This window comes from Pecten maximus, chromosome 4, assembly GCF_902652985.1.
Source record: "Pecten maximus chromosome 4, xPecMax1.1, whole genome shotgun sequence".
NCBI classification, from domain to species: domain Eukaryota; kingdom Metazoa; phylum Mollusca; class Bivalvia; order Pectinida; family Pectinidae; genus Pecten; species Pecten maximus.
In genome coordinates this window covers 43,963,982-43,988,666 of record NC_047018.1, presented here as the reverse complement: position 1 = coordinate 43,988,666, position 24,685 = coordinate 43,963,982, and the positions used below count along the sequence as shown (strand labels likewise).

The following is a 24,685-nucleotide window of genomic DNA, read 5'->3' as shown; positions in this document are numbered from 1 at the left end:
TACATAGAGGTCCATATAAAACGTCGCTTTTGGCAGGTGGCCTTATATAGAGGTCCCTATAAATTGTTACTTTTGGCAGGTGGCCTTATTAGAGGTCCATATAAAACGTAACTTTTGGCAGGTGGCCTTACATAGAGGTCCATATAAAATGTCACATTTGGCAGGTGGCCTTCTAGGTCCATATAAAACGTCTCTTTTGGCAGGTGGCGTTATATAGAGGTCTATATAAAATGTCACTTTTGGCAGGTGGCCGTATATAGAGGTCGATATAAAATGTAACATTTGGCAGGTGGCCTTACATAGAGGTCCATATAAAATGTTACTTTTGGCAGGTGGCCTTATATAGAGGTCCATATAAAATGTCACTTTTGGCAGGTGGCCTTATATAGAGGTCCATATAAAACGTCACTTTTGGCAGGTGGCCTTACATAGAGGTCCATATAAAATGTCACTTTTGGCAGGTGGCCTTATATAGAGGTCCATATAAAATGTTACTTTTGGCAGGTGGCCGTATATAGAGGTCCATATAAAATGTTACTTTTGGCAGGTGGCCTTACATAGAAGTCCATATAAAACGTCGCTTTTGGCAGGTGGCCTTATATAGAAGTCCATATAAAATGTAACATTTGGCAGGTGGCCTTACATATAGGTCCATATAAAATGTTACTTTTGGCAGGTGGTCTTATATAGAGGTCCATATAAAATGTCACTTTTGGCAGGTGGCCTTATATAGAGGTCCATATAAAATGTTACTTTTGGCAGGTGGCCTTATATAGAGGTCCATATAAAATGTCACTTTTGGCAGGCGGCCTTATATAGAGGTCCATATAAAACGTCACTTTTGACAGGTGGCCTAACATAGAGGTCCATATAAAATGTCACTTTTGGCAGGTGGCCTTACATAGAGGTCCATATAAAATGTTACTTTTGGCAGGTGGCCTTACATAGAGGTCCATATAAAATATCACTTTTGCCAGGTGGCCTTATATAGAGGTCCATATAAAATGTCACTTTTGGCAGGTGGCCGTATATAGAGGTCCATATAAAATGTAACATTTGGCAGGTGGCCTTATATAGAGGTCCATATAAAACGTAACTTATGGCAGGTGGCCTTACATAGAGGTCCATATAAAATGTCACATTTGGCAGGTGGCCTTCTAGGTCCATATAAAACGTCGCTTTTGGCAGGTGGCCTTATATAGAGGTCCATATAAAATGTTACTTTTGGCAGGTGGCCTTATATAGAGGTCCATATAAAATGTAACATTTGACAGGTGGCCTTACATAGAGGTCCATATAAAATGTCACTTTTGGCAAGCGGCCTTATATAGAGGTCCATATAAATTATCACTTTTGGAATTGAAAATGGTGTCCCTTATAGACAGGTTTTCGTTGGGCAGATTCGGCTGTATTCAACAGCGTGTAAATTGTATATAATCAGTGTATATGATTTTGCCCACATCTTGTAGTTTCATATTCAACACAAATGACAGAAACAGGAAATTGATGCATATTAACTCAATATGTGAAGCAATTGTTTTTTTTTAATGGTACACATTAAAATTTAAGTATTTTACCGAATAGTATTTGGCCTTTGCTTTAAATTATCAAAAAACAAAAAAGGTATTCCTTTAAGGAAATTCTGTTGCTGCTTTCCTTTTTATTTCAATTTCAACAAATTTGATTGCAAATGCAGCAGGATAGGGCATCTGGCAAAACCTATTTAAGCCTTCTCAATATAAATTTGGAATGATATATTTAAACAATACTTATACTGTGTTTCAGTGTCCCCACTAGATCTTTACAATGTAGTTTTAATATAATGTACTCTGATAATAGAGATGTATTTATTTCTTCATCACATTCATGTCATAAATGAAGTAACTCGTTTATGTTGAAGTGGTCATGGGTAATGTTTTTGGTAATCAGCTGATTTTAAGTATTAATCGTGAATAGTCAAATTACGAAGAGATCAGAAAATTGTGGCCTGCAGTTTCCTCACCAAGGATGGAAGCACAAAGTGGAGAATTTTTTAAATGATCAAGAAAGAGGCCAGAGTTCAAATTACTGGCTACATTTAAGTTTACAAATTCCTTTTAATCATATTTGATATAAATTAAAAAATTGTCCACGAATTCATAACAATACAGTATTTATTATTGATTAATATGATACTGCTGGCAAATCAGATTTTCATTGATGTGAGAAGTAAAATTGTTCACATATTCATTTAATAATAAGAAAATACTTAAGATATTTGTAATATTGCCGCAAGGACGGAATAATTTTTTTGTTATCACAGACATTGTTCTATAAACACAGAAGATAATGTATATCAAATCCTAACACGAGATTTTGGACAGTGGAATTCCGACCTAACATTGGCCGATTTGTCTTAGAGCCTCCGCGTCTTGCTCAGCTTTGAGACGTTCTTTAGCCTCGTCAATTCTCTTCTTCTCCACGGATGTCTTCAACTGGGAGAGTTTCTCTGCAGCAGGGAAAAACTTGCGAACAAAGAAAATGTGAATTTGATGTGTCCAGAAATTGAACTGTCGTGTTGCTTCATCCAGCTCTTCTTCATCATCTTCAGCATCTGTTTCAGCCAAACCAACTAAAATATAGTAAAAACATTTGAGTAACTAAAAACATTTCTGTCTTTTTTTTTTAACTCTAAACGTATTTAAGAGCATACCAAATGTTGAATATGATGAAATGATACATATATTTGAATTTTCGATCTTAATTATCTATTGATTATCTATCAATGTTAAGTGGTGATATACATTGTATATGAAATAATTCAAAAACAGCCTTTGTTATGAAATTAACTATGTGTGATATGGCCAGGGATATTTTGAAAAAAAATCCATATAAAAACTAGGATATGTACTCTTGATAAAAATCCACTGAAAATCGGATTTTGCTAAAACTTATTAATGATATAGACTTATTGCTGGATATGTAGGTAAGGTTATTCAACTCACCATGTTTGTATTCCCCTTCATCATCCCCCTCTGTCTGGCCCCCCAGGGTGTGACCCCCGATGGAGACCGAGCTCTGCATCAGCATATGACCATCAGCATCCGTAGCATTGGTGTGAGTGCTCACAAATGATGCACTTTTTTGTTGTTCTGCTAGTGGCTGGATGTCTGAACAAATGTATTACAAAATGGTCATCTTACTATCAACAAACTGTTACAACTCCTTTTTACAGATAAAATCTAACAAAAGTTTGCCCAAAACACACAAAACTCAAAAGGAAGTCAATGATATCTTATTAATAATGAATGTAAATTTTGTAGTGTAACAGATACATTGAATGATTCAAAATTGATTTATGAGTATAAAAAGTGATTTTTTCTTAATATCAAAAACTTCAAAATTTAACTTTAAAACTGTTTCATTCATTAAAAAAACCAAGAAAAGTGATTTATCACAAATACCTTTAACGGAATCGTGACGACTGACGGCAGTTGGTTGATCGTTTTCAGATCCTCCTGTTGCCATGGATCCGGACTGAGAAAGAACAATTAAACGATATTCATTAAACAGCTTTACATAATACTAGAACCAGACAGTCATGCATCATAGTCTTTGTCAGTAATTCAAATATGCATTTACATATTTCCTAATGGTAGAAAGATACTTCAACAGGAAAATAAACCACATTATTATGTTTGATTACTGTAAAATCTGTAATATTGAGGGATTTTTACTTTTGGTGATTAAGTGTGTACTCAACTGATACATTAACAAATTCGTTAAAAAAAAAAAAAAAAAAAAAAAATAGTTAGTCCCCAAAAATGGATTTTTTTACAGAAAATCATGAAATTTGAGAGCAATATGAAGTTTTCACAATGCAATTCAAGTCTGTCATTTTAATAACGCACAAAGAAAAGATAAAACTGACCTCATGTTGTTTGGTTGTTATATCTCCTGTCTTGGTCGTACCGTCAGCTGATGAAACTGCTCGTACAGGAGAACTTGTCTCCGGAGAAACCGTTCCCTGGCGAGGAGATCCCTGAGCATTGGACTCTACAGCATCCATTCCAACCTGACAAAAGAAAAATACTTGTTTAACAAAGCTTAATGGTGCTTAAGCATAAATTTATAGGAAATTTTCCAAAACTGATCTTAATTATGATTACAGATCATCAGTTTTCTTGACATGATTCATTCTCACTGTTTCAAGTTAATGAAAGATCTAGATACAATATATCAAGCTGAACCTTAATACAGTAGCATTAGAAATATTTCAAATAGGTTTAATTTTCTCTATTAATTTTTCATGTCAGAAAACCTCAAGAAAACTAGAAAAAAAGAAAATTTAAATCCGCAATTAAAAAAAAAAATTCTTTTGCAGATGAGATTTCCCTAATAGCAGTGTTGCTCAAATTTACACTGAAATGAAAGAATGACCCACACCCACAAGTCTAGCGGGTAGATGTACAGAGCTTGGTGTTACCTGACTGGCCATCCGTGATGGAGACACTGGTATAGAGAACATGCTTTGTTCTGGTGTAAGTACAGTACTAGGTCTGGGAGTTGTTGGGTCTTTTACTACAGATTCTGTCACGAAAACCTCAGCCGAGCCGATCAGGGCTTCAAAAAACTCCAAAAACGTCATCTGTGGAAGGTCATAATATGGGTTAGACAATGTTCACATATTTTATGAAACAGTCTTTAAAAACAATATTCAAACACTGTAAAATAAAGAAGTGTTTCGTTTACTATTTCCTTTTCAAACATATCTCTCTTTTGGTCTCGGGTTCATCAATATTCATTAACATAAGTAAATTCCTTAGTTATAAATTTTCCTTAGGATTGCATTGGAAGGATCCTTATAATTAAATAAAAAAAAAAATTCTGTAAATTCTGTAATCCTTTTCAATAGAAATATCTAAGATACGGAATTTTCCTAATTTAAAGTAGGTTGATGAATCTGAGACTAGGTAGTACAGCTAAAATGAAAAATAAGCGAAAAAAAAAATCTAAAAAAAAAAAGTGTACACAACTGTACACAGTGCCTTCTAACTCCAAGCTCACAACCATTTTTTTTGTTTTATACAAGGTACAAATGTAGTAAATTACTTTGACAACTAACCTCCAATTCCAGGTTACAACAGCCTTCCCCATCAGCCACCCGAGGGTCATCAGAGGACAGAATATCCAGCAGAGCTTTAGGACTCAAGTCATTGTTGATCAGTTTCAGGTCCTGTGTAGAAATATAAGATGTTTCAGTAAGCAAATATATGTTTTGTATCTTTTTTCAGTGTATTTATACATGTTTTCTATCGTTGAGAAACCATTCACTACTTCTGGAGTAAATACTGAGAAAACATCTGTAGGGTCTTACTGTGGGAGGAAATAAATCTGAAAGTATCCGGAGAAACCAACGTTTTTTGGCAGGTACTGACCCAAATACCTCTTAATTTCAAACCCCAGTCGCCTTTAATAGTAAAAGGCAACTGGACTACCACTTTGCCACCAAGCCGTCCTAATATTCTAATCGACAGTAGAAATTATATTTGTAGTCAAAAAGACATTATGTATAATTTGTTACAGATATCATATTTATCCCAAACCTTACCATCAAAGATTACCTATTTACCAAAATACATACACTTTTGTAATCTAAGTTTTCTCATTAGAGAGAATAAAAGGTATAAGATAAAACAATTCAAAGTATTTGTGGTAATCGGCTGTGTGGTACTAATTGGATTGGAATGATGGTATCATATATTAAAGTATTATGTATGAGAGGAATACAAATCATAAATCTTGATCAGAAATTATACAGAAATAACACTAACCTTCATCATATACAAGAATTGTCTCATCTTCATCGAGTTGTCCTTTGGTGCTAACTACAAAGAAAAGCAGTGATAATTGTAAATTTATTCAAATAACACACATTCTCTAAAAAAAGATTAAAGATATTTAATTCATAATCATAAAAACACAAGTATTTTTTCATATAATTCTAAAAAAGTGATTATCTGTAATTGATACCTAAACTGACATTCCAAAGAAAAAGCAATTTCCTGGATAAGACCCCATCCCATACCTGTGATTCTAATCCCCTCCCCACCCACTCCTATAAGCTTAGACACCCACCCTACACCTTCCCAATCTATACCTCCTCCCCTCAAGTCCACTCTTTTATTCATGACTCAATCTTTTCTCCATTCTAACCCAGATTGTACTTCCTCTATCTAGAATTAACACCTCTGCTCTCCATCTTAAAGGATTTGGCCTAGCACTTTCTTAACTTGGGCAATTTAGACGGTTAACAACTATAAAATAATGAAATGTGATACAACTTCAAATTCTAAAGGAAAGACAAAAATTATTCAGATTAAAATCATACCTTGATTTATGTACCCTTCTGTTCCATAAACTACACTCCGCTAATATATGTGCTCCCGTTCGGTAATGGAGTGTATTTTATGGAATGGCAGTGTAGATCAAGAAATGATTTTTATTAGATTGAGAATAAAATTCCTATCTTGAAAAAGTTGCATAATAAAAATATATGCTTACAAGGTGTTTAATCAATAAGTACTTACCTTTCTTGGGGCACAGACTGCTTGGTATACTTCATAAGACTGGTCAAGATGGACGAGGGCATTTACTGACCGACGGCTCTCATGATAAAAGTGACCTAAAAAGAACATGATAACAGTTTATATCTAAATATATAGTTGATCTTGGCTAGAATTAATTTTACACCTTCATTCAACTTTCTTGAAGATTTCCTTGCTGAAATAAGTGTCTGCTTTAAATTCAATTTACGATTTTTTTAAAAGATTTATTTTTAAAGCGCTAAGTACAATTGGTAAATGCATTTTAATCTTTATGAAAGTGATTTATATATAATAAATAAATACTAATCTGTGTTAGTGTCATTTTCATACATCGTTTTCGGACCTCCTGGACATCGTTTTTGGTCAAAATTTTTCATGCGCAAAATAATATACGGATAGAAGTTTTTTTTCAGCATTTTCAGCCCCAAAAAGTACCTGCACAAATTACACTGGTGCGCAAATTACATGAGTTTTTATGGTAGGTATAATATTGAGGATCTCAAACAGTTTTATTTAAATATGATTTATTTAAACAGCTTACCTTTAACATTGCATGCATGCCTCAGGATCTTGTTGTGGATCAGCTTGGACATACATGTGGCCAGGATTGGCTCACTTCCCCTGCAAAGAAAAATAATTGATTCTCTTAAAAGAACTTTTTTCCCTTTCTCAGATATTCTTTTATAGATGATTTAAATTGTTTCAATTAAAATGGTCAGCAAAGTAGATCGTTTCGCAAAATAAAGTAAAACCTCACACATTGTATTTTCTAATTCATAAATTTTACTTACACTCTGTATACAAATATATGATTTCCAAACATTTAAGAAGTACATGAAATTAATAAATAATAATAATTTAATTATTATTATTTATTAAATATTTATGCAACATTTATATATAACGCACTATCCAAATTTGAGAATTACTCTAATGCGCTTCACACTGTTATGATTATGCATACACTTGAAATAATTTATGAATATCATAATAATTACAATGTCATACAGAAAGTATATATAGTAAAGTATATTTTCTAAAAATTATTTTGATTAAATTTATCTGCATAAGCTACAAATAGTTGTAAAATTTCTAGTTTAACTCACTCATGCTCCTCGTGGTAGAGGTAGTACGCTAAGATGATGAGGCTGTTCACGAACTGCCGGATCAAGATTCTTTCGTACGGGTTGTGGACCTCATAGCTGGCCTTATTGTGACCTGAAAATTCAAAGGTCAAAACATTGTTCCCTTGATAACTCACAGCAAAATATTTCTACAAGAATGGTTACACGTGTTTAAAATTTATACAGGCACAAGTCCAAGAACTCATATACAGGCACCAAAATCACCTGAAATTTCTCATTGGTTTCTTTGAGGATAGTATTTTGGACAGAAAACAAGAAAGTCTCTGATTCTGCCAGATTTTTGAGAACATTTTTGGCAGTATATGTACTTGCAGTTAATTTTGCGTAAGCATCCATTTCATTATTGGTGTTGTTTAGTATTAATTGTTAAAAGTCCTAACAACAGCTATGGTCACATAATGATGGCCTCCCCTGCAATGCCAGATGCATGCATATGGTGAGAATTTGTGAATCTTAGAAGGCTGCAGAAGTTCGTGTTTGTTCCGTTGTGATAAGGTGAAATTGATGTCAAATCTAAAGTAATGCTACCTAACTGAAGCATATACTGCCAAAGATGCCCAGTAGGACATCACACCCAGTCACATTATACTAACAACAGGCGAACCAGTCGTCCCACTCCACCCGGTCACATTATACTGACAACAGGCTAACCAGTCGTCTCGCTCCCAAAATACTGAGAGCTAAACACGAGTAGAAACTACCATTTTATAGACTCTGGTATGTCTCGGCCAGGGGACAGAACAAACGGCCTTCCTCACAGAGGTGAAAGTTCAACATGAGGTCAAAATTAAGTCAGTATCAAGGAAGACATTAGAAAGAAGGAAATTGTTCAAAAAGAAGAGAAAAGATAAGATCCCAAATTTAGTCACCTCTTACGATCAATGCAATGAGGTCAGCAGGTACAATTCTTACACCCAAACTGCTAGTGACAGGCAAGTCATACCTAAGGGGAGACAACTACTGTTTCATATACAACACTTACCAAGCATTCTGTCATACCTAAGGGGAGACAACTACTGTCATATACAACACTTACCAAGCATTCTGTCCATATCCATGAGGGTAAGCTGGCCATCATGGAGCTTACAGTCCTTCATGAACCGCCAGAACTGCATCTTGTTCATAACAAATGTATTGTCTGAACTCTCCTCATAGCCCAGGCTACTGTAGAAGTTGTATATCTTCCTCAGGGTACTGATGTTACGCATGACCACACAGAGAGCCTTTGAATAAATAAATATCAAAATCATTTCCACAGCTTTTCTAATTTTTAATTAATAATCTATTTTATCAGCACAGGGAATATTGAAGAAAATCATAAATAAAACAAATAACTTATGTCTAAGATATGAAATTATAGTTAAACTTTATAACTCAAACTCTGATAACTCGAAGTAAAAATTCAGTTCCGACAGAAAGAAGTCTACATAAAATTAACTCAAGTATCACAAATATTCAGGATACCTCAAACTTTTTTCATAGATTTACCTCTGCTGGAGGCCCTGAAGGCCATGATCTATTGCTGTTCAGTGAAATTACAAACGTAAGCTATTTCATTGCTCTGTGACTAATTCATATGGAGTTCACCACAGGACCAAGAACTGTCCCCATGTGTCGTCCAGAAAGCTGTACAGGTCTGTGGACGTACCGGATGAATAGGTTAAGACTAACCTAAGGGGGATACAGGCATTGGCTACCCCACCACCGGCGCCCTCACGTCGCCTACACACAGCCCTCGGTAGTGCTTATAGGAGACATAAAGCCTGACAACCATCCAACCAGCCTCCGTAACTAATTGCCCACCCCAACTTTCAGTCAGCCGAGGCTATGTTTTCCCCCAGGGCTTATTACAGAATAAGTAAGGTACTCACCTGTTGAGCTTCCTCCTCTCTGTCGTAATCAGTTAGCTCGTTAAGGAGGTGGTCAATGTCCAGTTGGAAGCTAGGACTGATGGTGTTCCTGCTCTCGTTACTGTGGACTGATAGATTGTCTGTCAGGGAAGAAACATTACAAAATTATGTTAAGGTATATTTTTTTTGAATATTTCTTTAAAATTAGAGCAGCTAGGTGTTTTAGAATGGGGCGAAAATGTATTACATGTATAACATAACTGCCAACACAAGAAATTTCCTTGTAGGAAATTATGAATCAAGTGTATAATAAAGTCTTTTGATCAAATTAATTAAAAACATTATTATATAGTGAAGCTGCACTTTTTTTTTAACTAGATAGTTTTGAAAAATTATGAGTAATTAAGGGTTATTACTGATAATCTATGTCTAAATTTAGGGTCCAAAATCTGGGATTCTCCTTCCAAAATAGATAGGGATGGCAATTATGATATATATCTGTGCATCAAAATTGCATTTATACATACACCATCAAAACTTCATTTGCCTCTACCATTTGGAAGACTAGAAATGATCTGTTAAATGTTAGATTTTATTTTCTCACCTCCAGGAAGTGGTGTCCTTGTCCTGATCTGTGTAATGTCAGGTGTGGTGGCCCCATCCATAGTAAAATCAGGGTATTCCACTATGTGGTCCCTCTCAAACATTCCCTCATAGATTCTTCCATTCTTGAATGTAAACTTCCCCTGTGAAGGTAGAACATTTAACACATTATTTAATAATCGCAATCCTATGGGGAAGGAAGGAAGGAAGGAAGGAAGGAAGGAAGGAAGGAAGGAAGGAAGGAAGGAAGGAAGGAAGGAAGGAATTACTCATATGGAAGGAATAGATCCAGAAAGGCAAGAACCAATTTAAACTGTTTTCCAAGTTTGAATTCCATTTAATACTTTCTATAACTGAATTTTTAGACAATCATGATTTTCACTTGTGTTTATTTTGTATGATTCCTCATTATAAAGTGAAAATTAATCGCACACAAAAATAAGTTGGTTTGCAGTAACTAAACCAGATATATTGCCCCTTCCCCTTCTGCATGGGTTAAGACATTCAACAATTTTCTGTAAAAGTTACTTTTGATAAAATCAGTGACTTACTTTTCCATGTTTCATGTTGTTTTTCCAGCCTCCCTCATACTTGGCTCCATTGGCGTACAAGAATGTTCCGAATCCGTGCCTGAGACCATTGACGAACTCACCGTCGTACATGTTTCTGAGAGGATACTGTGACCCTGTCTTACGGCGTAGTAACCAAATATGTTGGCCCATACCATGCTATACAAACACAAAATTAATTTGATTTACATGGCTCAATTGTGATACTGTTTTATCTTAAACCGATTTTACACTTCATATAACTAATGTAGCTTGAGGTTTTTTTTGATTCTGTGAAAAAACCTGATGTACTTATAATTATAACATGAAATATATCTCTGTAGAGATTTACAGAATGTCTTTATTACATGCATTATCAATTATGAAGTTTACATAATTTGCAAATGATGACATAAATTTATATATATATATATATATACATGTATATGAAATAAAATATATAAAATAAATAATTTTCCTTTTTATTTCCTCTGCAACAGCTTTTTGTTAAAAGACTGGAGATATTTACAGATCAGTGAGGATAACAGGTTCAAATGAAATCTCACCCCATACCCTTTTTCTGACCCCCACCGCCACACACAATGGAGGCGTACTCATAAGGTTGAATATAGTACTCAATAAACCAACAATGTCACTAGAACAAACCTGGATGCCGTTTTCCCAGTTGCCTGTGTAGAGTTGGTTTTTGTCGTGCCATTTCATAGTGCCTTCACCGTGGCGGACGTTGTTGAACCACATCCCCTGGTAAATGTTGCCCGAGGGGTACTGACGAGTTCCCCACCCGTGTTTGATATTGTTCACCCAATCTCCATCATAGAATGACTTTCCTTCACTATCATATTCCATCTTCCCCTGAAAAAATTCATTAATAAATAAAAGTTATTTTTTACCACAACCTATCAGAGCTTGATGTAAGCTAGTCTACAATACATAGCAATTCTACACCAGTCCTATTACAGACTAGGTAAAAATGTTATAAAATTATCAGATTCTTGTTGGTTTGGAAAAAAATATTAATTACAATTGTATATGAAAGAGTTTACAGTAAGGGAAGGTAAAACAAAAATTTGCTAAAAAAAAAACTTTCTGTAAAAATTTCTGCTGAATTTTTCAGGAGACAGGGCTTGCTAATTGTGAACAAAACAACATTAGGCTAATTTATTAAAATAATACCTTTATTTTGAAAATTTTGAATGTGGGCTATAACTTAAAATTACAGCATCAAAATTAATGATCAGAACTAAACCATTAAAAATACATGAACATTCATTGGAAACCCCATAAAAGTTGCCATAAAAAAGGTATTGACAAACCTTTTTGTATGGCACATGAAAAAATGTTAAAAATAAAAGTTCATGGGTTGTTTTCATGGTTTGAACAGTTTCCATGATATTTTCGCTTATCTCTCTTCGTTGATTCATATGTACAGTAGTGATAATATTAAGACAAGAGTCCAACAATAATTTTGACGTTAGCATTTTCACTGAATTGAATGAGTTGGCTTGTTAACAGGAATTGGGCTTATATATATTAATTGCCAGATAAATATTGTATAAAATAATAAAAATATTAACAAGGTATTTACAATTCAAGATTGGAGTTTGTCATTTACATTTTATATAACTGATCATAAATTTATAAAACATAATATTTAACATTTAGTTATAAATTGATAGCAACCTTTCCATTCCTTTTCCCAGAACACCACTCTCCAGTATAGGACACCTTGTTTCCCTTATAATGGAATGATCCATCACCATGTCGCTTTCCATTCAATACATCCCCCTCAAAGGAACTGCAAACAAAAAAACACCCCTATCTCAGCTCCTCAACGTTTTATCTGGAATGAGTTTTCTACTATGAACGGTTCGATCATAATTATAAAATCTAATATATTAAATGGATTCCTTTATATCAGTTTTGAAATTCTGAAAGTTTCCAAAACTGGATATTATTCTTCATATTTCTGTTTAAACATGCATTCTATTTCATATGCTTTCAATTAAAGATGAAGTGGTTGAAGGAATTTAACTACTGCATTGACTGTCGAATTAAGATTTTAATGAATAATCACATGTATACAATAGAGAGTGTTGTAATATAATAGCATAAATTTATTAGTCTCAACTCTCCATCAAAAATTTGCAAATCAAATGAAGCGTCCAATTAATGTTTAATCAGAGAGCTTACTTACCTGCCATCGGGCCACCGATAAACTCCCTTACCAGTGACTTTGTTCTGGTAAAACTCGCCCTGCATTTTAAATAAAATTGTTAATTATAGATAATGTAATTATAACAAATTGCTATCTTTCGATTAATTTAAGTGTTGTTCTCATATGATTCTGATTAAGAATTTGGTTGTGTACAATTCTTTTTTTAGCATTTTCTTGGGATCCCTTAAAATTCCTTTTGCTTCACTTTGGAGGTCTGAATGAATACATGTATGTAAAAAGTTTTGCAAGACATTTTTTCTTCTTTCAAAACATAAGGTTTTAAGTTGGTTGGTGATTTTTCAACAGCTGATGGTTTATTAATTGACATTGTATGAAAACTGATTACAAATGTAATTATTTGAGGACAATAATCAATGTTACCTCATAATTAACACCATCTGACCATGTGTAGCTCCCTTTTCCATGCATAAGGCCTTCCATAAACATCCCCTGAAATCACAATGTTCAGTACAAATAAGCTACACATTCATATTACATTAAAATTCTATCCATTATCTTCTGAGGCAATTCAGTAATCTTTGTGATATCATAATATTGAAATAAAGGCATTAAGTGAGTTCATTACAGAACATATCCTACATGTATTAAGAATAATAAGGTGAACAACACTTGGATACTGGTACATATAAAATCTATTAAATTCATTACCAGCCTAATTGTTGAACTACAATGTACAATTAATTTTTATTTTTCCAACAGTTAAAAAAGGTTCATTTACTTTCACGTTTTATAAAGTCAATGATTAAAACTTTAATCTTTAACTGAAGCTAAACAAATATTTTAACAAGCAGTTTCCGTCGTTACTTTACCTTGTAGACATGTCCACCTGTGTAATTTGCCACACTCTCACCCTCGTACATTCCCCGAACCTTCTCACCCTCATAGCTGTAAATGAAGACAGTTTGTCAGCTATGATAGCAGTACTGTACTGGCAAAATTAGCATTATTTATATATCATATGATATTTGCTTGTAAATCAAAAAAATAATTATGTGGTTTCTAATTTAATGTTTTACTGTTAGAGACATGTGTAACAGGAGAGGAGAAAATGTAGCAGCCAGACCAGGGTTCGAACCCGGGACCCTCCGAACTCTAGACGGACACTCTACCACTGAGCTACCTGGTCGCCGATGATCGACCCAGTCCAGTTCCGCTACATTCCTCCCTCCTTTTTTTCAAGTCTTCGCCCCTGAAGACCACAAGTTCGGATATCTCCTTGCTAAGCATACTCCTAATGCTTTAAACAAGGGTAGGCAAGCTCGCCAATTATGTAACAGGAGAGGAGAAAATGTAGCAGCTAGACTGGGGTTCGAACCCGGGACTCTCCGGACTCTAGACGGACACTCTACCATAGTCCGAATTTTCTGACGATCTTACTATGTAATCAGCTTTTGGCGATATTAACATCAGAACCCTTCGGATTAACTCTACCACTGAGCTACCTGGTCGCCGATGATCGACCCAGTCCAGTTCAGCTACACATGTAATGTTACTAAGAGACTTAAAGCATATATGAAAACAGGTATTTTTCATCTAAGATATTTTGATAAGGGGATCATGACTTTAACAGTCTGCTTCATTAAAAGTTGACACAAACAAATATTTCGGTATATACTGTAACTGGGGCGGCACGAATAACCCCCAAACAAACACCAATAACTGATTATCATGATTAGTAGGCACACCACAGGTCCTAGCCTCGTCTGTCAATACACCCAATATATAATATATATTATATATTGGGTGTATTGACAGACGAGGCTAGGACCTGTGGGCGCACAAAAAGGGCTGGTAGGGAAGCTGAAAATAGATGCATAAGTTGCATGTATATTGATCTTACAGTGTATTTGGGGGTATCATTACTGGTAACAATGCATAAATCATACTATTGTCTGTATATATATAACGTATATCCTAGTAGTTCGAGCTTACAAATGTACCTCTCTATGATTAGTTCAGACAAGGATGGTTCATCGTATTCAGGTTCGGGAGTTGGCTCTTTTCGTGGCGACTCTTGGACGTTATCTTCTGTTGGTGACGATTCAGTCCCGCCAATAATGGACCCCTCTTTCTTTTCATCATCAATTATGGACTCTTCACTCTTTTTGGCACTTCGTTTCTCCCCATCTTTTCCTTTTTTCCCCTTCGCTTCTTTAGTTGCCATGTTGCGACGGAAGCTCGATGTAAACAGAAACAGGTCCGCGGTAAAGAAAACCAAGTCAACAGATTAAAATGAAAATCGCTGTAAAATCTTTAATTTAAACATTATGCATTAATATTGATGAAATAAAAAAAATGAAATTGAATTTCAAGCCATTTATAGACTAATGATAATTTAATTCAAATTATGCCTAGAGACTATTAATTTATAGTTCCGCACAGTAGGACAAAGTTCAAACATGGCGGCGGAAATTTCGTCTGCTGTTGACGCCCTCTGCAATTTTTTAAGTCTTACATGTGTTGTAACATGTCTTATGTTGAAAGTACCGCAGATGCTGGCAATTCTCAGATCAAAGAGTACGCAAAGTCTTAGTTTGACGAGTGTGTTAGTGGAAGAATGTGCGTAAGTATCGGTCAACCGGAAATACTACGCATAACGTACTTAATGTACGATGAATGCTACTTTCACTTTCATCCTCGGCACGAGTCTTGAGTTGTCTAAATTCTCTCAAAGCACTCTACTCAAAATGACGTGCAAAGTCAGTTTTGTTTATTGTGAAACCCAACGTAAATCGACCATTGGCGAGGAAGAGACATGCTTGTTTTGTTTTTGTTTTTTTTTTTGAAGAAAAATTTAGTCAACTGTAATTTCTGTGCAAGAATAAAATATGATACAATAATGGTAATGAAAAGAACACCTTATATCTTTTACATACATATCGAAAGTACATCCCTGGCTGGATACATATCCCTAAATTTACCAACAATTACAGTACTTACACGTATATACATTGTACAGTGTACATGTATCTGTTCATTAATAACTGAAGTTAGATTTGGTCAACAAACATACATGTAAGCACATGTACATGTACACATGGTAATGACTGTAATATATTTGAAATTGCAACAGAGTAAGGCAGAGGTCAACCCAAGTACCTGTCTGCAAATATATAATTATTAGCCCCCTTCTTAATTTTTTTCAGATTCACCAATCTTAAAATTGTGAGCTAAAAGTTAATCACAGGCCCTCCAAATATTTATACTTTACTTTTACATTAAGGGGAGGAGGCATATATTTGAAAACAGTTATCCTTGGTAGTAGAACTTGTCACTATGGTACTAAGCAGTGTACAGTAAAAATGCCCAATTCTGAAAAATATGGCACATGTTTTAGATATGTAAATATTGCCAGTTAACCCTACATATTACCTCTAATAAAGTATATATATTTGTAATCTATACAACATTTGCAACTTTAATACAGCTCTGAAAGATAAGTAAACATATTTTTTTCTATGTCTTTCAGACCTGTGAATAGCATGGTAACAACTTAAAAATAACTTTAAAATTGTAAAATATTATGATATGTGACCCAAAATGACACAATTTTCTACACAATTTTTTTTTCTGAAACCTAGTTGAAATTAAATATCTCTATCCCAAGGACAGAATTAATCTTGTTTTGACATATGTTGTACATTAATATTTCCTTCAATATTACCTCCATTTTCCGCTGTAGGCAAAACTAAATTTCTTGTGTAAACACACTTTCGGAAAATCCGGAAATTTAAAATCCGGAACCAATTTATTTATTTTAGTTTTAACAAATGAGAAGCCTGTACACTACTTCATAATGAATAAACCAATTATAGTGTACATTTATTTTTATCATTTTTTATGCATATCATAATACAGGAGTTATTTCCTTAACAAAAAAACCACCCACGGCCACCTAGTCTTTCTGTAGTGTACCTTGTATGTGCTACCTATACATGTATATGTACAATTTTATTCCAAAAACAGTAAATTGAAGCGTTGGGAAGTATTAATTTCATTTACATGGCTGAATTTTTTTGTATAAAAGAATGGGGAAAAGCACATTCAGACCAAGCATAAAACAACAGGAATTTAATCGAGGTCTCAGGGCAATCCCTGGTTTGCTAAGTGACAGCTGAGCCTGTGTTAAATATTATGTATACAACACACTTACCTGCTCCTTTTTCATCTGTTAGATGGTCATTCATCAGAGGAGACTGACTATCCATAAAAACCAATTACATACATTATATGCACATTAGGTGTGGCTGTATTATGTTCTAACGTGTCTTTGTCTCTGATCATTCAATTTGATTGTTGTTCACTGATAACCTTATTTTCTTTTCATTTGTTTTTACAGTATTAATGGAAAGATTAGAACTTGGATACTGGAAAAATAAGCTTTGAAATAAAACATTATATCTGCCCTAAAATCTACAATATCCCATTAAAATCTGATACATACACATTGTACATGTACATTTTGTATTATATATCTTTGCAGATATTCTGTGATTCTTTCCTACAACTTTGCCAAAGGTTACCCACTGCCAGCATATTTTGAATATACCTTTCTAGTGTTTCAAGGTATGACTTTATAGATAAATTAGAAATGTATACATGTACATGTATATGTAATACATATTTGACATATATTGGTGTAAATATTTATCAATACATTTTTTTAAAGATAATGCATCTGTATCATATTATAACAGAATTTTCAAAATCAGCATTTGGGCTGATAAGTTGAAGTTCTAAATAGAGCATGCATACCAATGATATGTTCAAATTTATCTCATATATCATTGTGCTTACGATAAATGTAATCCACCTGTTTTGAACAACACATATTTATATATTTTGGGTATTATATATATATATAATGTTATTTTTATAGTAACCAAAACCAAAATTAACAATACATGTTGTATTAATTTATTAGCACAGTCTGCAAAATGTTCTTCAAGAAATGTTCTGCCATTTTTATTCTACTATGGATAACAGGCATTTGTTTCATATAATTTCAATGTTATATAAATTTGTCTTTGTTTGATTTCCAGATTTGATATTGATCACTCTGATGCTGCATTATAACCGTAAGCTGAGTATCCAAACCGTGTTCTTCTTCATCGTGTATCCTTTTATAACGAGAGAGAGCACGCAAAAATCATGTTTCCAGGTCTCGCACAACTAATTCAGCCAATCAGCTGGTGTTTTACATCTCACACAACTAAATCAGCCAATCAGCTGGTGTTTTACATCTCACACAACTAAATCAGCCAATCAGCTGGTGTTTTACATCTCACACAACTAAATCAGCCAATCAGCTGGTGTTTTAAATTTCACACAACTAATTCGGCCAATCAGCTGGTGTTTTACATCTCATACAACTAACTCAGCCAGTCAGCAGGTGTTTTACATCTCACACAACTAAATCAGCCAATCAGCTGGTGTTTTTCGTCTCACACAACTAAATCAGCCAGTCAGCTGGTGTTTCACCTGAACCAAGTCCCTGAAGAAAATGTGTTTATTAGGTTTGTAGCTATATCCTGAGTAAATAATACATGAAATGGGTATTTTCTATATACGACATAAAGATTAGGGTGTTGTGATTTTAAAAATTGAAAATATACTCTCCTGGTATAAATAGAAAGACGTAGGATTCAAGGTGTAAAAAGGCAAAAATTCCCCAGGTGGGGGCTCCCCAGTCCACTGTAAATATCAGGGTTACTGTCTTCAAAGTACCGGTGTGCTCTTATATGCCATTAAACCTATCCAATAACATCATTTTTCTGGTAGGCCAGGGAAATCTTCAAACTTTAATTTGATATTGGTTTCACAACATTTGAACTTCAAATGAGTGATTGAGGGGATGGAGTCATTGGTAATAACACATAGTGAAATGATTAGTTGTGTGAGACCTTCCACTGGGGATCAAACAAGTGATCCCAGATGTTACCCCTAGCTTCCCTGTATGTAACTCTACCTTTAAAGTTAAAGGAAATCATTTCTGATTTTGAAAACGTCATTAAAATTTATTATTCAAACCTGACTCATCATCTAACACTTCCTCTTTACTGTGTAAGTATTTATTTCCTAAACACCAGCAGTTCACACAATGTCATGTTATTTTAAAGACAGCTCTAGATTTGTAACAGGAAAATAAAGACTGTGATTCAACAGTGTTAAGCTGGGGGATAAAACTGGCTAAGCTTGGTTAGCTTTACACATTTTTGCTGTACATGCAAACTGAGCTTAAGGGACTTTTCTTTCCAGCTGGAAATCTAGCTAGATAATCACTGTAATCTGGTTAATTCAGCATGCTCATTCAAGCAAAATTATAGCAGGTCATATTCAATCAATTTATAAAAAATGCAATTGTTTGTCTTGGTAAATATTTTCTCTCTATAGCCACTTCAAGATATATTGTAAATCTAACCATGTGTTAGATTTATCCAAATCTGCATATCACTTAATTATTTTTATCTACATTATTATCCTCTCACTATTAGATGTACATGTATTGAACAGTCTGTTATTAAATGATGCTTCAAACTAGGATATAAAGGGTATTGAAGTTAGTCTATTTATCATCATCATATTTTGTATCAATTCAATATATAAAAATTTACTCTAAAACATATTGAATAAAAAAGATATTAATTCCAATCAGTAATCAAAAGATATGAAAGACATCATTGACAGGGAAAAAAAATCATCTGATTTCAAGATTGGTTAAAAGCAGGGGGGATAGTCTATTAGAAGCAATTTTGCAATTTTTCTGCATTAAGAAATTCTCAGCAGTCCTCATCTTAGGAATCCTATACTGACACCAAACATTTCTAGTTTACTGTTAAGGTTTTTGCTCTTTGGAGTCAGTGTTGTCTTTTCAATAAACACCTTATTTTGTCAGGATTTCCATAGTCCATGTGTTGTTTGAAAGGCATTTTAGATTTTGGACCTTGATAAAAATACAGATATTTTATATTTTATTGGTGTCTTGCCTTTGGAGTTTTTCCAGAGATTATACTGAACACAGCCATGGTAAGTTCTATAGATGACAGTGAAACCTGTTACAATGGTTATTATGAGTTAAGAACGGTAACAAATTATTTCACAGCATTTTTGGCTAATTGTACTGTATACCTGAAGAAAGACCAGGGCCTGGTTGATCCTCAATATTGATCTTTATCAGTATGTTTTACCTAGCATTACCTGCTCTTGAAAATAACAAATAAGGAAACTACTATAATAAAAAAAAAATGAAATGAAAAATCATAAATGTAAAAAAATTAATTTGGAAAATAGCAAATCTTAATTTTCTATAAGTAATGTTGATATTGTTAGTATGAGGATTTGTGACAGTTATAATAAACTTGTCTCAAATTCTTTGCCATGTTTACAGAGTGGGGTAACTGGTCTGACAATGTTCAGTAAAGGGACACAAATCAAAACACTATACCAGAACAAGGAGCCAGGTCAGATCAGTCAAACCAGCTGGACTATCGCCGCCTATGGGGCATTAGGTAAGATTTTAAACAATTTAGCCATATGTTGATCTATAAATATTTATGCTTTTTTGAATATCATCATATATTATATCATTCGACCAATGTCATTGTTTCTTTGATATGCCTTTGAATAAAATGGTTTTGATTCTTTTTTTACAATCTATTATAGAATTTTCATTTGGCTGTGTTAAAGATTTGCATTTGCCATAAAATGATATATGATTTATTGGTTTGATAAATTTTTATGCTCCTTGGAAGTTATTTCATCACATTTATGGTTTAATATGGTTTTATTAGATTGAAGGGAAGGTATATAACATTTGGAACTCTTTCTAAATATTCTTAGATATTGGTAAGATGTCTTAGCTCAGTGGGGGTTAAATTGATGATCTTGCTTATTATACTCCCCTACCATTGAATCTGGTGGGGTATAGGTTTCCTCTCTGTTCATCTTGTACGTACTGTACATAGATGTGATGTCAAAGTTTTTCAGTGCTCAAGCAGTTTCATTCCTTGAGGAATTTGATGAAACTTCATACTTGTACAACGATAAAGGACCATAATATCTTGAATGGATTTTATTTTAAGGGTTTTTAGGTCAAGGTCAAGGTCATTGTTACTGTTTTTAGTGGGGGCCAGTACTCCGTATTGGGGGTAGGGTGGGGGTGGGTTGTGTGTGTGTGTGAGGGGGGTGGGGGTTGGGGGGTGGGGGGCATGTATTGCTGTAGCAAATTTAATACCCGGTATGCTTTTTATCACAGTACTTTTCAAGGTTTTCTATGCAAATCTTAATTTATATTTAAATATTGTCCATGTTAAATCAATTTAGAATCAGACTTACAGTTTCGTTATTATGGGTATTGTTAAATATTATTGACACATTCGTATTATATTGTAGTGAGGATGCTGACCAGCAGTCTGCAGACCAGAGATGTTGTTGTGTTCATCAACAATACTGTCAGTGCCTCCATGAATATTACAATGGTTTGCATGTTGATATACTACAAACAGAAACCGAAGGCCAAACGGAACTAAGGTTACGAGTTAGTTGATAGTTAAGGACAGTACAGTATTTGTTTTATCATGCTGTCACACCATTTATGCAATTTTTAATGTGTTTATAAAACAATACTTTATTTAAGGCTAAACAATACTTTATTTAAGGCTAAACAATACTTTATTTAAGGCTAAGCAATACTTTATTTAAGGCTAAGCAATACTTTATTTAAGGCTAAACAATACTTTATTTAAGGCTAAACAATACTTTATTTAAGGCTAAGCAATACTTTATTTAAGGCTAAACAATACTTTATTTAAGACTAAGCAATACTTTATTTAAGGCTAAGCAATACTTTATTTAAGGCTAAACAATACTTTATTTAAGGCTAAACAATACTTTATTTAAGGCTAAGCAATACTTTATTTAAGGCTAAACAATACTTTATTTAAGGCTAAACAATACTTTATTTAAGGCTAAACAATACTTTATTTAAGGCTAAGCAATACTTTATTTAAGACTAAGCAATACTTTATTTAAGGCTAAGCAATACTTTATTTAAGGCTAAACAATACTTTATTTAAGGCTAAGCAATACTTTATTTAAGGCTAAACAATACTTTATTTAAGGCTAAACAATACTTTATTTAAGGCTAAACAATACTTTATTTAATGCTGAATTGAACTATAAGATTGCTAGCACTTAAGGGACTTTAATTGGCACAAACACCAAACTGACATTCCATATATAGAAGAATATTCTCCAAAGTGAAGACAACCTTGTAAATTAAAAGGGTTACTTATCATAAAGAAGGTAAAAATTCATAGATGGAGTGTTAAAATGTACATGTATATATACAGGTACAAATGTACAGTGTTAAAAAATAAAATGTCCTAAGATGTGCACTAGTCAACATGTCACCACTGGGGTCAAATATCACTAAAACTGGAAAAATTACAATTACAAATTGCAGAAGATTTTTCGCAGAACTTTTCTGGGATGCAACAAATATATCATATTGGCCACAGGGGCTTGGCGTGATTTTTCAAACGATAGTCCATATATATATGTATTATGGTGTCACTATAATACATATATACAGGTTGACACTATAATACATATATATATGTATTATGGTGTCACTAGAATACATATGAATATATGGACTATTGTTTGGAAAATCGTGCCAAGCCCCTGTGATATTGGCCCGACAGGAAATGCACTTATTGAGTACACTTATTAATTCATTACCAACAAATTTGATCCCAGGACATATCTGTACAGAACATACCACTGAGTGATATCAGCTGGTACATATACTTGTCTCATTATCATGACGTCATAATGATACATTTATGTCATTAAACAATTATTGTAATTGAAATACTAATCCTGCTGAAGATTATGAAAATGAGGAAATAACAGCCCTACATACAGAGAATGAAACTGAACACAAAGTATTTGTTTTTAATTTCATGTATTGATATGTCTAAATTAAGAAGACCAGTTGGGTATTTGTGCCAATTCCCTGCGACTTTTTCTAACAAGTTTTTCCAAGAAATGTTGTCACACTAAATGTGAAATAAGTTTTTTGCTCTTGCCAGTTAAAACAAAAATTGAATTACTAGATGTCTTGCATACCTTCCCACACCACGCTGTGCAATTAATGTCTTACAGCTATCCGATAGTAAGTTGTTAACCCTTTCACCCCTAATGACCATGTTGGGAGTTCTCATGATAAATAAATGGCAGAGTCCATTTACATTTTTTAGGGTTAAAGAGTTAATGATAGTACAGTATTTGGTTTACTAGTCTTGCCACTTCTTGCAATTTTAATGTGTTGATCAAATATATAGTGCTTTATCTTCCACAGTACTACAGCTGTCTTATCAGTATTAATTGTCACCACAGACAAGACCTCTGATGTCACTGTAGGGACCACTAGTTATTAATTTGTCTTCCATTCTGTGCAATTAATCATATTAATCTATACATTTAACTTACTCAGGTTAAGTTTTGATTGAATATTTTCTGTTTTGATATTAAATACAAGATCATGTTGTGCCTTTGGCATGTTGTCTGTAGAAACCAATACCATATCGAGCCAGCCAGTTGTTCAAAATGTGACTCTAAGGCTAATCGGAGTTTCATAACAATTTAAAAATCCTGATAAAATCATTTCTGGTGAAACTAACTTGACAAAATTTTATGAAACTCCATCAATCCTTATTTTCCACCTACCTGCCTTCTTTAAGAAAAATAAAATAAACTCATAGGTTTTGAAGTGAAGGAGAAATTTGATTTCCACTAATCAAGTGATTAAGCTAATCACCTTTTGAACAACTGGGCCATGAGTTAGATTGGTTGTAAAATCATAAAACCAAATTAACAAACTGTATATAAAAGAACAAAATAAGAACAAGAAATCAATTTACATCTACTCAGGCCAGTCATTACTGTTGTTTTCCTAATGAGTTGACATTTTGTCACTGTATCCATTCTAATATCTGCCAGTAAAATGGCAAGGTGCTATGCAGGCCCATTAAGCCTCTTGTTCTTAATTATGTACTTAGAATATCTTGGTAAATGGCTAGATGGAAACAGAGATCATTTGAATATTTCTGTGTGTTCACATGCATTTTTGTTTTATTTTATACAGAAATTTGTATTTTTTCTCAGTGATGTACTCAGGATATCTATTGTCTGTGTAACTGTGGGTCTAATTGACCTATTATGTCAACGTTTATTTGAAACTTGCCACCAAAATATAAATTACTTAAATTTCATGTATGTATTTTAAATGTGTTCTTTATCAGAAGATGTCTATTTTATGTGGTACCGTATTTGACCTATTAAGCGCACCTCCACCTTTTTCAGGAAAAGAGGATGGCATGGCTTAATTAATTATCGAAACATAAAAAGTTCCTTAACTCAATGATCTGTAAATATTATAATCTTCAGTCTTTTAATCAAAGTCTCTATATTATTTTTTGCTTCATAAAGGTACATACGTGTACATGTATGTAATTAAGAAAGCATTATTTTTTTCCACCAAAATTTCACATAGACAATTTTCTCTGTACATATGTTTAATTTATTAACTCGATCTCTGCCTATAAGGTCAAATACTGTACTTAATATGAAATACCTTCGTAACTGCATGTGGAAGAAATTCTGAATTTGGGGCCAATGTGTTAGGTTGCCT

General features: G+C 33.7%; 2 protein-coding genes across 2 annotated transcripts; one reads left to right on the top strand and one right to left on the bottom strand.

Moving 5' to 3' along the window:
• Nucleotides 1-1,640: 1,640 nt before the first annotated feature.
• LOC117326181 (radial spoke head 10 homolog B-like) lies at nucleotides 1,641-15,188 on the bottom strand. Its single transcript, XM_033882824.1, has 20 exons — nucleotides 14,931-15,188; nucleotides 13,800-13,875; nucleotides 13,351-13,419; nucleotides 12,949-13,007; nucleotides 12,435-12,549; nucleotides 11,400-11,606; nucleotides 10,737-10,913; nucleotides 10,187-10,328; nucleotides 9,604-9,722; nucleotides 8,769-8,955; nucleotides 7,694-7,805; nucleotides 7,129-7,208; nucleotides 6,570-6,664; nucleotides 5,814-5,867; nucleotides 5,105-5,215; nucleotides 4,466-4,627; nucleotides 3,911-4,054; nucleotides 3,444-3,516; nucleotides 2,985-3,149; nucleotides 1,641-2,611 (listed from the first exon to the last, which is right to left on the bottom strand). Exons 1-20 carry the CDS (start codon nucleotides 15,152-15,154, stop codon nucleotides 2,376-2,378), a joined length of 2,607 nt encoding a protein of 868 aa, XP_033738715.1. The 5' UTR covers nucleotides 15,155-15,188; the 3' UTR covers nucleotides 1,641-2,375.
• Nucleotides 15,189-15,251: 63 nt separating this feature from the next.
• On the top strand, nucleotides 15,252-22,563 carry LOC117326182 (mannose-P-dolichol utilization defect 1 protein homolog). Its single transcript, XM_033882825.1, has 6 exons — nucleotides 15,252-15,553; nucleotides 17,474-17,556; nucleotides 18,033-18,105; nucleotides 19,950-20,016; nucleotides 20,378-20,498; nucleotides 21,382-22,563. The coding sequence occupies exons 1-6, from the start codon at nucleotides 15,390-15,392 to the stop codon at nucleotides 21,516-21,518; spliced, it is 645 nt and encodes a 214-aa protein (XP_033738716.1). The 5' UTR covers nucleotides 15,252-15,389; the 3' UTR covers nucleotides 21,519-22,563.
• The last annotated feature ends 2,122 nt before the right edge of the window (nucleotides 22,564-24,685 follow it).

Excerpts from the sequence above, each read along its gene's own strand:
- LOC117326182 (XM_033882825.1), top strand. The coding sequence starts at position 15,390 with ATGGCGGCGGAAATTTCGTCTGCTGTTGACGCCCTCTGCAATTTTTTA. Across the intron at positions 15,554-17,473 it reads GTGTTAGTGGAAGAATGTGC|ATATTCTGTGATTCTTTCCT; the intron begins GTAAGTATCGGT and ends ATATCTTTGCAG. Across the intron at positions 20,499-21,381 it reads CGCCGCCTATGGGGCATTAG|TGAGGATGCTGACCAGCAGT; the intron begins GTAAGATTTTAA and ends ATTATATTGTAG.
- LOC117326181 (XM_033882824.1), bottom strand. The coding sequence starts at position 15,154 with ATGGCAACTAAAGAAGCGAAGGGGAAAAAAGGAAAAGATGGGGAGAAA. Across the intron at positions 7,209-7,693 it reads CTCTACCACGAGGAGCATGA|GGGAAGTGAGCCAATCCTGG; the intron begins GTGAGTTAAACT and ends TTTTCTTTGCAG. Across the intron at positions 3,517-3,910 it reads TAACAACCAAACAACATGAG|TCCGGATCCATGGCAACAGG; the intron begins GTCAGTTTTATC and ends GTTCTTTCTCAG.